Source organism: Gavia stellata, chromosome 5, assembly GCF_030936135.1.
Source record: "Gavia stellata isolate bGavSte3 chromosome 5, bGavSte3.hap2, whole genome shotgun sequence".
Classification (NCBI taxonomy): Eukaryota; Metazoa; Chordata; class Aves; order Gaviiformes; family Gaviidae; genus Gavia; species Gavia stellata.
Window position 1 is genome coordinate 57,895,949 of NC_082598.1, and position 13,952 is coordinate 57,909,900.

The following is a 13,952-nucleotide window of genomic DNA, read 5'->3' on the forward strand; positions in this document are numbered from 1 at the left end:
GGGTTCACTGAGTAAGGGGATTTGAATAATCCCTACTCAAACTGAGATTGATAGAAAAGTCATCCCTTTTCTCGTTTCTGGGACAGTCAAGGGCAAAACGGGCATTTACCTCTGCTGCTTTCCCTTGGAAGAACACCACCAACAGCGAACATGAAGTTTGTAATTGTGGGTTGGCCTGCGTATTTTTTTTTTTTTGAGCATGGAAAGAACAAAACAGGCTACAACGCCACAGAAGCAAACGGCTCTTAGCAAGGCTCGGGGACGTGTATCGCAATCATCAGTACTTGGCTGTTGACTTCAGAGACATTAAAAACTTGACTGGATAGGTCCCTGAGCAACCCGATGTAACTGGACCTGCTTTGAGCAGGCGTTGGACTCAACGACCTCCGCAGGTCCCTCCCAACCTACATGACTTCACAATTGGACCACGTTATATTCACTTTTGAATTCCACCTCTGCTGGCGTCCAGTGTTCATCTTTGAATGATCCCCTCCTGCTCTGACGGACGCCAGCCTAAGGGAGGACCCAGAAGGAGATCTGAATGCTCCTGCCATGTGTGAATGAGGATATTTCATGCCTGAGGTGCTGACACCATGACGTGAGTGGAACAGACACCAATTTGATGATGTTGCTAGTGCTGAAAAAAGAAAATCCAGATACTGTTTTCATTTTTAGTTGCACATTTTATCTTCTATACCTAATTTGATAGTTGCACATTAGTTAGCACCTCAAGCAGAAAATGAGCCATCACACCCAACTAAAGGGAAACACACACAAATTAGCAGCACACGTGAGTACACACACCCCGTCCTGTACATACCCTTCTGCCAAGAATCTGGTTGATAGCTGCGCTTTCTTTCAGAGTACACTCTGCTACAACGTTCGCTCTCATTTCTTTCATGTACAACATGAAAGCATTCAGAGGTTTCTTAATATGAGGTCTTTTTGGCTCTTGTTCTTTTCTCTGTTCGTGCTGAGGCTTCCTAAAACGTGGTGGGGGAAAGGGAAAGGAGGGGAAAAAAAGCATCCATTTACCTTCAGCCTAAAAAAACCCCAATGGAAAATTGCCAACCTGTGGTTACAGTAGCATTTAAGTAGTAAGAATGAGAATTTCAGTGGTCATGTCCCATCCACTTTCGTATCTTTTCCGAGAACTGACTTAATTTAATGCTCAGGGAGGATGTCAGGTTGACATTCTCTGGCAAATAACATTTGATCTGTGAATCGGCTCCAAATTCATCACTTGTCTCATTTCTCTTTTTGAAAGGCTATCCATAGCACCCTAGAAGACCACTGCCACAGGCCAGAGGATAGCTCCTCATCCACTTCTTTCTAGGCCTTTTGCCTTCAAGTACTAAGCAAAAGGGCTGCTTTTTACTAACAGGTTTTGCAGTTAAGACCTTTTCCAGCAGAATTTTGTGAGTTCACACTCAAGCAACATCCACAGGTAGACAGGTCCATGATTACGTCTGAATCAAGATGACTGTTGCTGATAGCTAAAAATGCTCAACTGGAATGAGAAATGGCTTCATGTTTCATTACTCTTCCCAAACCGTAGCCTACCTCTCCCATTTTAGTTATAGGAGAAGAGTTAAAATTCAACGAGGACGTGAAAAGCACTTTTTTTTTTCTTTTAACCTCCTTGACTCTTCTTCAGACAGAGTTAGTTTGCAAACATTTATAGATTAAGGGCTAGTGCAGAAAGTCAGACTCACACATGTATTAGCTCACTGTCGTTGTGTGGATGTTCTTGTTTTACTTGAGGTGTTACAATAGCTGGGTGAGGGATTCCAGTTGTGTGAGGGCCTGGAGGACCAGGAATCATGTGATGTGAAAACCTAAAAGAGAAAACAAAGGAAGGTCTGTAACCCTACTGAAGACAGGCACCAAACACGTATGACAGCAGCGGGGTACCCCAAGAATGCAAACGCTACGGAGCTTGCAATGGAAGGCAATTCTTAAAGAGTGCATGAAAAATATTTGGCTAAGATTTGTGCATTGTAGCCCACTTATTCAAGAAAAACAAACAAACAAACAAACAAATCGGTCAACATTTTGGTTGTAAAGAAGTTATTTTATTACCTTTCAGGCAAACAGTTTTAGCAATGCACACAAGAAACATTTAATGGTTGGACTGTTGCACTGACTAGCAATAAAAATACACATTTCTTAACCAAAAACTGTATTTCCACACCAAGATATAAACATTCTTAAAATATCCACCACCAGCCAATGCAAAGGAGGGAACTGCCATGCAGAAACAAATAAAATAAAAGAAGAAGAGTCTTTTCAAGAAGTCCCTGACGGCTCTCTAAGGAATCTATTACTTTTCAAGGTATTTAAGCTAAAAGATTTTAACATCACTTCACCTAAACTCACTATCCTTCCCTCAAACGCTTAAAATAAACTAAAAAAATCCTGCATCCTGGAAGAAGGGCGGGGGGGGGGGGGAAGAGAGACTTTTGTCCTAAATAAACTTCCCTTTCAGTTGTACAAGAAGGAAAATGAAAAGCAAAGCAAAGTACCACTAACTCAGTTATCCCCCCCTCCTAACCCAGGGCATCCTCAAGGATAGCTGAGGCGGATCTTGAAGGTGCTGAGCATTGCAAGCTCAGGCGCAGCAGAAAACCTGCATGCTTTATCTTGAACTGGTGGAAAGCACCGTTAACATCAAAAGCAAGCTCATGCTCCAATGGGTGCTGGTTAAGGAATCACATCCAGCCTCTCCCTTCTCCAGTCCCTAGTCACCTTGCCCTTTTCCTTCATGCCATCAAAATAAAGTAACTGCAAAGCCCTGTAACCAAATCAGGTCATTTTATTATGGAGAAAGAATGAGTTTCCTTCCCAATCACCCTGACAGGCACATGCTTATCATTCCCCTGTAAAGAAGTGAAGCGACAGCGATAACCCAAAGGAGCCCACATAAATAGAGGCAAGAGGACCCACCACTTATCAAGTGGCCTGTCTTAAGTCCCCGTGCGAGAGGATGTGTCTTCTACAGGTCACACAAAAAAACCCCCCAAGAATGGCATATTGCAACCTTGTGTACACCAAGCACAGGATGCAAAAGCTGTCTTTAGAGTGCAAAAGCAGAGAAGAGGAGGTCTGGAGTGTGTCATGGCCAAGTCTCAGTTAGCGTTGCTTGCTTGGACTTAGACATAAAGACACAGTGCCTGATTCACACACCAGTACACAAACGCACTGTGCTGGCATCCCTTGCCATTAGTGGCTTTGGGCTATGAAATACCTACTTGCGAGCAAGTTTCCACACGGACTGATACCTAAATGATTCCAGACTAATTACCAACCACTTTGAAATTAGAACTAGAGAACGCAGACTAGAGGGACAATCCAGCTGGTTGCATACTTGCATGAGCAAAACCCAAGGATGCATACTATATGTTGCATCTAGAAATGAATGAAGGACTCATTTCAGATGAAACAGCTCAATTAATTGTTGACAATCCACCGGTGCTCCTAAATGCAATACTTCAGAGACTGCTAAGAAAACGCTGAATGAGACCAGTGTGGGATCCAGGCAAACTGTATATACACAAATATGTTAAATAAAAATGTACGCATAAAGTTTTAGCTGACTGAAAAGCAAGCAAAGGCAGACCAAGATGCAAGCAGAAGAGCAACTTGCCCTCTAATGCCAGCAGTTACTCCCCAGTCAGTCATTCACCTCCTACACCTACCTGGACATGGAAGGGTCGACTGAGAGTGAGGATGGATAGGGCTGCCTGAATCCACTCGAGATGGGATATACAGGCTGACCTTGCCTGAGGTCACAGAAGAAAGGAACCCATCAATCATACGATACGGTACTCAGTAGTTACTCTAGAGTTACAAGCACTTGATGGGAACTCAGTACTAGTCACAAAAAAATAGTAATAGTAACACTTTCAAGAGTTCTGCTGTATTCAAAGCTAACGTATACGTGAACACTTTGGACTTTCTCCCTCGCTATTGAAAGATTCCCAATCTGGGTTTCCACTGGAGAAGAAAGCAAAACAACCAGCCTTCCTCCCCCAAAGCACACGTGCACGTGCGCACACACAGCCACAGCCACACGCATTCATGCACACTGTCTTTATCCCTTTCTCACCTAGTTTTAAAAGCACTGGATTCAGATTTGTTTAACTAGCTCTTAGGAAAGGGGCACTTTATTCCAAATAGTTCTACTGTAAATCAGAGCAAGAACACCAGACTCTGAATTGTCAAACTAGAAAACCTTTAGAACAGTTTCATTAAGTCTTTGAAAACTTAGGACTCTTTCCATTCGCATCTTCTATAGTGAGGCAGAAGTGGCCAGCTTTTCTAAGAAAGTATAAGTTTATTTGATTAAAAAACCCACAGCCACCTAAAAGCCCACAGCAACACAAGTCCATCTTAACTACTTAAAGTTCAAACTTTGCAATCCAGAAAAAGAAGCTTGTGTGAAATTCTTACCTCCTTTATACTCCCACATATACGGAATATTTTGTCACCAGCCTGTCATTTGGACTCTCTAGTTTTTATCATCGTCACTACATTTTGGTTACTTTTAGTTAGCAATGGCTCAGGTCGTGACTACGATTAACACCCTGAAGTAGCACGCCTTGGTAATGCAAACAAATGCCAGTTCAGCCCAAATACCTGACCCAGCCCAGAAAGACCACCACACGCATCAATCCTATTTGAACAGTTCCTTATTGACTGGCAGATCAGCTTTCAGAGGGGAAAAAAAGGGATATTGGCCTTGTAAGGTTCAGGATACAGGTTTCACACTTGGGAGTACATTACTGGAAATGAGCAGTGCTCAAAGGGAAGGGGGGAAAAAAAGGTGGGGGGAGCCTCAGCAGCACTACTGCCCCGAAGGCAGCTGCAGGCTGTATAGCATAAGGGACGGCTGGGTACGTCCCGCTGTCAGCGAGCGCTGCTGAACTCATCCCCAAGCCTTGTAAGATCGAATCTTGTCTCTCCTTTCTTTTTTTTGCCTCTTCCCTCCCCCCAGCCTCTGCATCGAGAAACCATTCAAAAGAAATGATTGACCACATCTGGAAAACGAATGCCAGGAACTGCCTGGTGGTGGTGGAGGTGGGGAGTCAGCCGAGCAGCGACGAACGGCGAGGCTGGGGCGGGGGATAAGAAAAAAAAATCGAGAGTCGGATATTTTAGTTTGGTGTCTGATATCTGATAATCATTTGTTCCAAAAAAGGCATGCGGCATTTCCTGAAAGATCTGCCAGCAATACAGCATTTCACCATCTTCTGCTCTCTGCTTTCTGTGCCTATTGTCATCTGGATCATGTTTCCCTCCCAAAAAATCATCTGCATCGCTCGTTGCGTGGGCACAGATTCGTCAAGATACAGATTCTAAAGCACTGAAATTGTTGCTGAGTTTCCTTCTTCCTTGCTCCAACAGATCCGAGGGCAAGTACCTATCCACCCCAAGCAGACATGAAGCCTCCTGCCAAACTGATTGCTCTGAAAATACCATGTGTTTCCTCCGAAAGGAAAACGAGACCCTGGATGGCAGAGAAAGATCCTGAGAGGGCTAGTATTAGCAAGAGCAGCAAAATCTCCCGGTGACAGAGGCTTCCCTCCGTACAGAAACTGTAAAAAGCAGCAGCCTGCAAAAGTTTATTTGCCATTTTGGTGCAGTTTCAAGATTTCCCCACACACACACTTCAAAGTTCCTTCTTACCTCCCCTTCCCTCGGTAATTGCAATTTTGTTTATTAAAGATACACACTGAATTCCTTGAGAACTGTTTCCTGCTATCTTTCCAAATGCCAAGAGCCACAAATCTGTGCCATGAGAAATATATAGACTTCAAAGTGAAATCTACACACTTCAATTTCTGTACGTGTTCAAAAACCAGATTCAATTCATTTCAAAGATCGACATTTTTTGATCTTTTCAAGTGCAATAACGTCGCCATTTCTTACTGCAGCGACATTCTTATTTTGTCAATGCTGCGACTGATTCAACAACAGCGAATGGTGTGAACATGCACCTTTGTCTGAAAAGAAGCTAAAAGATCTTACCAGCCAAGAGGTGGTGTAATCTGTCCAACCCCCCCTGGAGACAAGGGATAGAAGGTAGGGAGATCAGGAGCTGGAGGATGCCTGGACATGCCTGTTAAAGAGCACAGAAGAATGAATGACTTTCCCCTCAAAATACTACACGTGAACTACAGTTCACAGCTAACACGGCCAACGCTATGATGGAATTAGTGCTCTAGATAAGAAATAACCACGGTCTTGGTTAGTGTTAAAAGCAAAAGGCTACCCGTGCCAGCTTTAAAATAATAACTTGCACACGATATTGCAATTCAAAGGGAAATAGTGGAAAAAACAAAGTGGAAGGAGGGAATAAATGTACGGGTAAGAGCCTGCGCAAGTTTAGATCTCCCGTAAAGTGCGTGAGGCAATGCTGTCCTCTCAACGGCTTCACCAAACCCGATCGGATCCTGAGGACCTCTTCCAACACAGCATGAAACAAGAGGAAAATAAAGCGTTGTCAAAGAGGCAGCGCAGCAGAGCTATTACATTAGGTAAATTGCTACTTGTACATTTTCGCGAGTTCCCTTATGGATTCACAGATTTTGGAAACTTGCTACCACAGAGGATCAGTGGTTAATTAAGAATCATTTTCAGGCCTGTAATGGTCACACTTGATATGATTCATTTGGCTTCCAATTGTCACTCCAGCTCCAACTAAGCTCTTCGTCAAGTTGACTCCTGTGGGCTCCAAGGTCAATCTGTTTTGCATTGGTAGTATTTCATGGAAAAATAAGAGTCACATCAGAAATGATCCATCAGCTCACATTCCCCAGAACACAGAGTCCTACAACTGCAAGAATCACCTCAAGATTAAAGCTAATCCTAGTCCCAAAAGGGTCCGCGGTCTCCATTCTTCACCTAAACCTCATGCCCCCAGGAGACATGGAATTACAGTTGCAGAGGCCACAAAGACATCGGTTTATTTAAATGTGTTTGGGGAAGAGAGGGCTGAAGCAGAAGGAATTGTTAAGTCTACTTCACATGTTAAATCAGCTGCTTTAAAGGGGCATTAAATATTTATGTGGTGACACTCCAAAGGTCCAAGGCTGAGCGCGTGCTACCTTGAGACTTGGTTTATAGATTGATGCTACTGATTTATTTTCCCTCCCTAGTTTGTATTTAAATCTTCGGAATTTATTTATAAGATTTGGAGGATATCTTTTGGGACTGTGCACAGAAAAGGATGGAAAACAATACTGGTGGTGCTACTGTCGCAAAAAAAAGCTGAATTCTCGGACTTGAGCATCATATTTGTGGCCAGTTGTCTTTTCATAGGTGTAAAACGGCTGGTGGCTGAGAGGAGAGGGAACGCTTTATATAACTCAGGGTTTCTATGTGAAAAGGAATGTTCTTTTAGAGCAGTTTAAGGGAAAAAAAAAAAAAGTGAAAAACAAGCCTGGCCTCTCATCTCTTTCATCTCTGGTGACGGTTGATGCTCCTGGGAGTGACGACACAACCTTGCTCCTACCAGATCAAGTTCTGTGCAAGAATCTGGGCTGCTCCTTCCCCAAAATCCGCATTTCTGACCCAGGGAGACGATGCTGCTCTTTCTGCTCTAAGACGCAGTGGTTATCACTAGTCCAGAACTCGTGGCCCCTTATGGGGGACTGTCAGCTACCTAACGCAGGAACATACGCAGCTACGGTGCGGCCAGCGCTCTCCGAAGCAAGCTTTGGCTCATGGGTGGGTTAAGAAAAAAAATAAAATAAAAGGGAAGAAAGAAGTGAGCGCCTTTAGCAAGGCGGTGGCTGTGTGTCCACCCTGACGTGCCCGGGGGGAGAGAGGCAGCACTGCGGGGAAGCCGCTGCGGGCTCCCCTGCCGCCTCCCCACCGGGGGATTTCGGTGGGAGGAGGGCACCCCGGCGCCGGGGCTGGGGCACCGGGGCAGCGCCTCGCTCCAGACCCACGGTGGGAGTCGAGGACAGAAACAATGGTTGAAGGCGTTTGGCAGAGGACCTGAGGGAAAAAAAAAATCCTCTCTTCACAGCAACTGCATGGGCCACTTCACTGGGGCTGCTCCCACACGCCAGCGGCGCCGAAACGGGGAGCATGGAAAGACCACACACGTCAAGGAGGCCGTCAGAGCCAAAACCAGAAGTCTCCAGCCTGTGTTATGCATCCCCATCGCCACCAGACACTGTGCGAAGGGATCGAGAGCCCATTCGGGGACATCGGAGGGGCACGAGCTCTGCGCCAGAGATGCCCCTGGCCGCCCCCCGGGATCGAGAGCCCCTCTCTGGGCTCGTGCTTGGGGATGGGGACGGGGGCGGTGGGATGCACCGGGGCTGGACAGGGGACAGGGCGAGATGAGGCAGAAGGGAGGACAGGCAGCAGAAACAACAAACCAGATATTTAGTTTGGGTCTGCAGGAGAGGAGTACAAAAATAAACCAGGGGTAAAGGCAAAGAATTGGGGCGCAAGAGGGCAAACCCATCGTGCAGTAAGTGAAAACCTCTTGAGCTGACGAACGGCAGCAGCAGCGTGCCCCAGCCGTCACAGCCAGCTCGGGCAAGAGGTGGAAATCCTGTACTCTAACCCGTGAGATCTCAAGGAATGAGCATGAATATCCTTCTCCTGGGCACTGATGCTAAGGAGGAAGACAAATGAGGACAGGAGGTCTCCATTTGCTTCTTCCAACTGAAAAAAATATTATACATTTATTTACAGGCCAGCTTTTCCAGGCAGAGTGCTTTTCGTATTCCCGCTCCCTAAAAAAAAACAACCAACCAACTAACCAACAAACAGCAAAACCCCCACAGAGCCACAAGGTTATGGTACTTTCTGGATGTAGCCCATGTTATTATCTGCAGAGCAAGGCCAAAATAAAAAATAGGCATTCAGGGAAAGTCAGAACTAAAAATGTCTGTCTCCCTGAACGATGGTGGCTAGACACCTCTCCAGATCAACGGGACAACTGTGCATGTGGACGTGTGCCCAGGTAAAACAGAGCTTCATGAACTTGTCAACCGGGTGTCACGCCACGTGGTGGGACACGTGTGAGCAGAAAGAGGCGGGGAGCGGCACCCTCCAGCCCCGGCACCGACAGACTTCACACCCAGGCACTGACGTCCCGACCTCAGCGAACGCCTTCGTAAACCCTCTGCTCCCTCTCCTTCCCTCCTCGCCACCAGTTCTCCTGTGCAGGCTTCTCCTCCTCAGGCTGCTCGCCCAAACCCTGGCTCAGAGCCGCGCCGTCCGGCGTCAGTCCTCGTCTTCCACTCCCCCCAGAACCGTCACATCCTCCCCCCAGCTCCTGCACCCCAATGCAAGCAAACACACCCCGGGCTTTCCTGGGGAGGGTTCGCCGGGGTGCTGGTACTCTCGGTGCAGGCTGGGCTCGGCACCTGGGAGGTTGTCAGTGCTTCCCCGGGAGCCCACAGGCTGACCTGGAGCGGGGCTGGTCTGACGCTCCCCGACGAGGATCTGGGGACCTGTGTTTGTTTTAAGGACTCCTAGGGGCGCAGAGAAAACTGCCACCTGCAACTCTGGCATCTAAACCGATGCTTTCTGCAGAAGGCAGTGGGCATCAGACAACTAAAAAAGGTCACGTCTGCAAAGCCTTAACCTGCGCAGGCTCAAAACTGTATCTTATGGGCTACGCTTCAGTTATGCCAAGTGATGTATGGAAGAATTCGGACAGCCAGGATACAAGGACATAAAATACCATTTTGAGTGAAAGGGAGAAAGAAAAGCTTTCAGTAACACCACTACTGAAGCACTCTTCCCCCCTTTTCAGGAAGGTGCGGGATGATTGTCGTTTCCGCATCCGCACGCTGCAAGCCTCGGGCACAACAGGGGGTGGTGAGGACTGGCTGCTGCTTATTGAGATCTTAAAAGATTTTGATGAGTAAAGCAAGCCTGAATTATCACATCAGAAAGCGCACGAAGATTTTAACGGCCAAGTTAAATATCGGCATCGCAGCAGAATTACTGTCTCTGAAAGCGGGCATGCATGCCTGGAACCCTCCCTCTAAAATAATACGAATAAAGCTGTATCAGCAGCACGGGGGGCACTGGGAGTGCTCTGCATCCCTGCCAGGACACGGATGGGCTCACCTTGTTTGGAGCTGACGTCAGAGGGGATGTGAGACGGGTGCGACCCCGGGGAAAAGTGCTCATCGCTGTAGGTGATAAGAGGGGTGAGGGGGTGAACCGCATGAGAAGGCTGTACCACTGGCACCTTGTTTGACTGCAAGAGAAGAAAAAAAATTAAATTAAATAGTGTTAGCGAGGTGGGGCTTCTGCATTAAAGAAATTAAAAAGCACTTTCAAAATGCAATTTTTACGTATTTGTATTACTGAAGGGGGGGGGGGGGCAACATTGGGGCTGGCAGATGGCAACGAGGTTTGCCGCCAGAATGGGCATCCTCGAACCACCGGCACCCGAGGAGGGATGCGGGCGTTGGGGAAATGCAGGGAAATGGGTGGAAGAGGAAAGGCGTTTGGGAAGCACGGAGATGGGGCCGGGGAAGCGGTGGCCGGAGGGCCGCAGGGCAGGAGGAGCACCGTGCCGGGCAGGCAGGCACCACACACCAAGGGCTGCGACCGAAGGACGGCAGAGCCAGCAGCAGCGCTGAAGAAAACGCTTGGTTATGGGATCAGCATTAAAAAAAAAAAAAAAAAAAGGTTTAAAGTGCACGTTTGCCACATTTCCAGTCTTACGAGCAACACAAGCGTCATCGACTTCACTCCTCCTCTCCGTCGCTCTCCTGAACCACCGCGGCACGGTGCAGCGGGCACAAGCCCCCGGCCTTGCCAGAGGGTACGGCGGGCTTTTTCCCTGGCAATTTAACAAACTCCACTTGAAATCTCCTGGTCTGGGTAGAAGGTAACTGAAGAGCCACCCTTAAAAGCCTAATTTCATATATAAGCAGTCGGCAGTGGCCTCGCAGAGGGGTCAGTTAGAGAGGAGACCCACTGACTGCCTGGGGACGGCTGGGAGGCCTCTCGCCACGTCACACCAAGGAGAAATCGGAAGCGCTACAAACGCCCGAGAGGGTCCCAAAATGGGTGCCGTAAAGCGATGTCCATGCAGGCCAAGATGCACGCTTCCCATCGTCCCTTCCCACAGAAGCGCAGGGGAGGGGGCACTCAGCGTGACGGAGGGACGCTGCCCAAAATCACGCTCTTGGATCAAGGCTGCAACACAACAGGACTCGTCCGTCCCAGAATCACAGAATGACAGAATCACAGAGGTTGGAAAAGACCTGTAAGATCATCAAGTCCAACCATCACCCCAACCCCACCATGCCCACTAGACCATGTCCTACAATGCCACGTCCACACGTTCCTTGAACACCTCCAGGGATGGTGACTCCACCACCTCCCTGGGCAGCCTCTTCCAGTGCTTTACCACTCTCTCAGGAAAGAACTTTTTCCTAATATCCAGCCTGAACCTCCCCTGGCGCAACTTGAGGCCATTTCCTCTTGTCCTGTCGCTGTCACTTGGGAGAAGAGACCAACACCCACCTCTCTGCAACCCCAACAAAATGCTGCCTTATTAACACTGCTTGAAACACAAGTTGCTCTTCACATGGTGGGATGAGACAGCGATGATGCCAGCATGTAACAGGCACTATTCATTTGTACCCTGCCACTCTGTATCCCGCCCTTTAGCAAAAATAATTATGCCCCAATTGGGTTTTTATTAAAATTATAAAAAAAAAATTAAAAGAAAGGCAAAAAAAATTAATAGTCCTTCAGAAAGAAATGCTGATAAAACTCAGCAATGACAGCCTGTCGAATAGCAGGAATTAAGAAAAGAAAAAAAATAATTTGAAAGCCCAATGAAATTCATTTTCTTTGAGCTCGCTACTGAAATCCTGGCACAAACAGATGTTAGGACAATACTCCAAGTACAAACCCAGGATTTCTTTGGCCTTCTAGAAGCAGAAGGGTTATGAAATGGACAACTCAATTTATTGTTAAGGCTGGTAGGAGCAGAGGAAAGGGAGCAAATGGGGAACCGGCGCAGCGTTTTCTGCTTGCCTTGTTTCCAGAGCACCACCTTAAGGAACTTGCATTAGTAGGCAGTATCTTCTTAATGTCTGACCTATCCCTCCAGTCATATAGCTCAGAATCTGGTGCCATGAATTTTTGCTAAATTATGCTATCCTTGCTCTCCTCTTAATTTTACGGTTTTCAACACAGATTTGCTTTCCTGTGGGAAAGAGATAAGAACCTGAGGATTTTAATTTAAGCTTCGGCCTTGTCTTATATTTTGCAAGATGGGGAGAGAAAGCAGCGCTGGTAGGTGTTTTAAAGCCAACAAGCATTAGGTCCATTTTCATGACCAAATAATAAAAGCAATATGAATTCTCAGTAATATATAGGAGTTGAGTTGTAAAGGGGGTAGCTCAGACTGCTATTCATCTTCCCTCTCTGTACAAATTCAACAAAAAACAGATGCCAACAAATTTCAGACGCTGTACAAATCAAGCCTCAGTCTTTAGCTACAAGACTTGCGGGCCAGCCCACCATTCAGCAATTACTTTATCAACAATGTACATTATGAATAAAGATCAAGCAATAGATGTATTTAGGTCACACACACGCAGCTGCTAATCAGCATTAATTTCTCAAAATTTAGTAATTAACATTTTGTATTCTACTGGATGTAATTGTCATGCACGCCCCTGGTATCAGGGCTACCTGCTTTCAGAAATCGCCCGTTCGTACTTCGAGCAAGCCAATCCCCGTGCCCCCTCGCTCTCCAGCATCCTACAGATTTGATTTTATTTTCTAATTCTCAGCACCTTATCCCCTAAGCCCACGGCAGCGGCTTTCAACGGGCAAAGGAACCGTGAGAAGTCAGGAGAAAAGCAAACCCCTTGTCAGCGGGCTTAAAATTAACATATAAACGAGGCGTATCGCCATTAAAAGCATTTGGGGGTCTTGCAGAGCCAGAAACTGGGGAAAAAAAGTAGTAATAATAAGTAATAACAATAATAAAAAGCTCTCCAGCCTGCCTGCCCCACACTGCTTTGGGAGGACCTAGGGAGCTCTGGGCACCTAAATCCTGCTGGGCACCCAGATGTGCCACCGGACGGGGGCTCGGTGGGCACAGGCTGAGCCCCCCCGTTCCCTGGGGTCCCACCAAGACGACCACAGTGATTGACAGGGGAGAAAACACAGGGCGGCACGTACGAAACGAACCCAGGATGAGAAAGGCCTGATGGCTTATTTTCCAAGAGCCCTATGGACGAAATCAGTTCTGCTATGGCACCTGCCCTACAAGTCAACCCAGACGGGTTATCTGGGCCCTCCTCCCAGAGAGGGTTCAGGGCAGGAGACCAAGATCTGGTACGCAGACCTGGATGCCCCTCACGCTGCCCTCCCAATCCTCCCACCCCCGGGTCAGGGTGAGGGGAGGAGGTCGGCCCCATGCACCCCGGCCGGTCCCACGGATGCTGTCTGCACCCTTCATTCTTGGGGACATCTGGAGCGGGGACGATGCCAAAGCCCCTTCCACCACCTACTGCCCCAGAGGCTGAGCAACACGGCCAAAATTCTACCTCACACTGAGGTACAAGACGGCCCTAATTAGATTCCTCCTACTACAGCCCAATTTCTTTGCCCATAGGCTTCCTCCTCCTCCCACAAATGTGCCACCCCTCCTACATTTGTCTCCCCAAATCCTCCGAAGACGGTATATACAGCTGCAGAAACACTTGAGTGATTGACAGAGACCTGAACCCAGGGATCGCCTATCTGGGTCAACATGATCTCCATGCAGGGGAACTCGGTCCCCCACACTTTGCTCAGCCCCTGCTAACCAAGCCAGCAACCACCACGGCACACTGGGGACATTTACATCTAATAGAGGCACGGTTGGTGGAGGACCTTTTCTCCTTGATACAACCTTAAAAACCTCCTGCAAAACCCGTTCAGTCCACACGCCTTCG

At 47.5% G+C, this 13,952-nt stretch overlaps 1 protein-coding gene across 3 annotated transcripts in view; it reads right to left on the minus strand.

Moving 5' to 3' along the window:
* LEF1 (lymphoid enhancer binding factor 1) overlaps positions 1 to 13,952 on the minus strand; it is a 69,203-nt gene that overhangs the window by 18,209 nt on the left and 37,042 nt on the right. For 2 of the 3 annotated variants that reach the window (XM_059817413.1, XM_059817414.1), the window contains exons 4-7: positions 10,105 to 10,237; positions 6,031 to 6,121; positions 1,716 to 1,838; positions 821 to 983 (exon numbers count right to left, since the gene is read on the minus strand). In XM_059817413.1, coding sequence (XP_059673396.1) covers positions 821 to 983; positions 1,716 to 1,838; positions 6,031 to 6,121; positions 10,105 to 10,237 — 510 coding nt within the window. Of the gene's footprint in view, positions 1 to 820; positions 984 to 1,715; positions 1,839 to 3,698; positions 3,783 to 6,030; positions 6,122 to 10,104; positions 10,238 to 13,952 lie in introns of all 3 variants that reach the window. The other variant, XM_059817412.1, reaches the window with a different exon arrangement.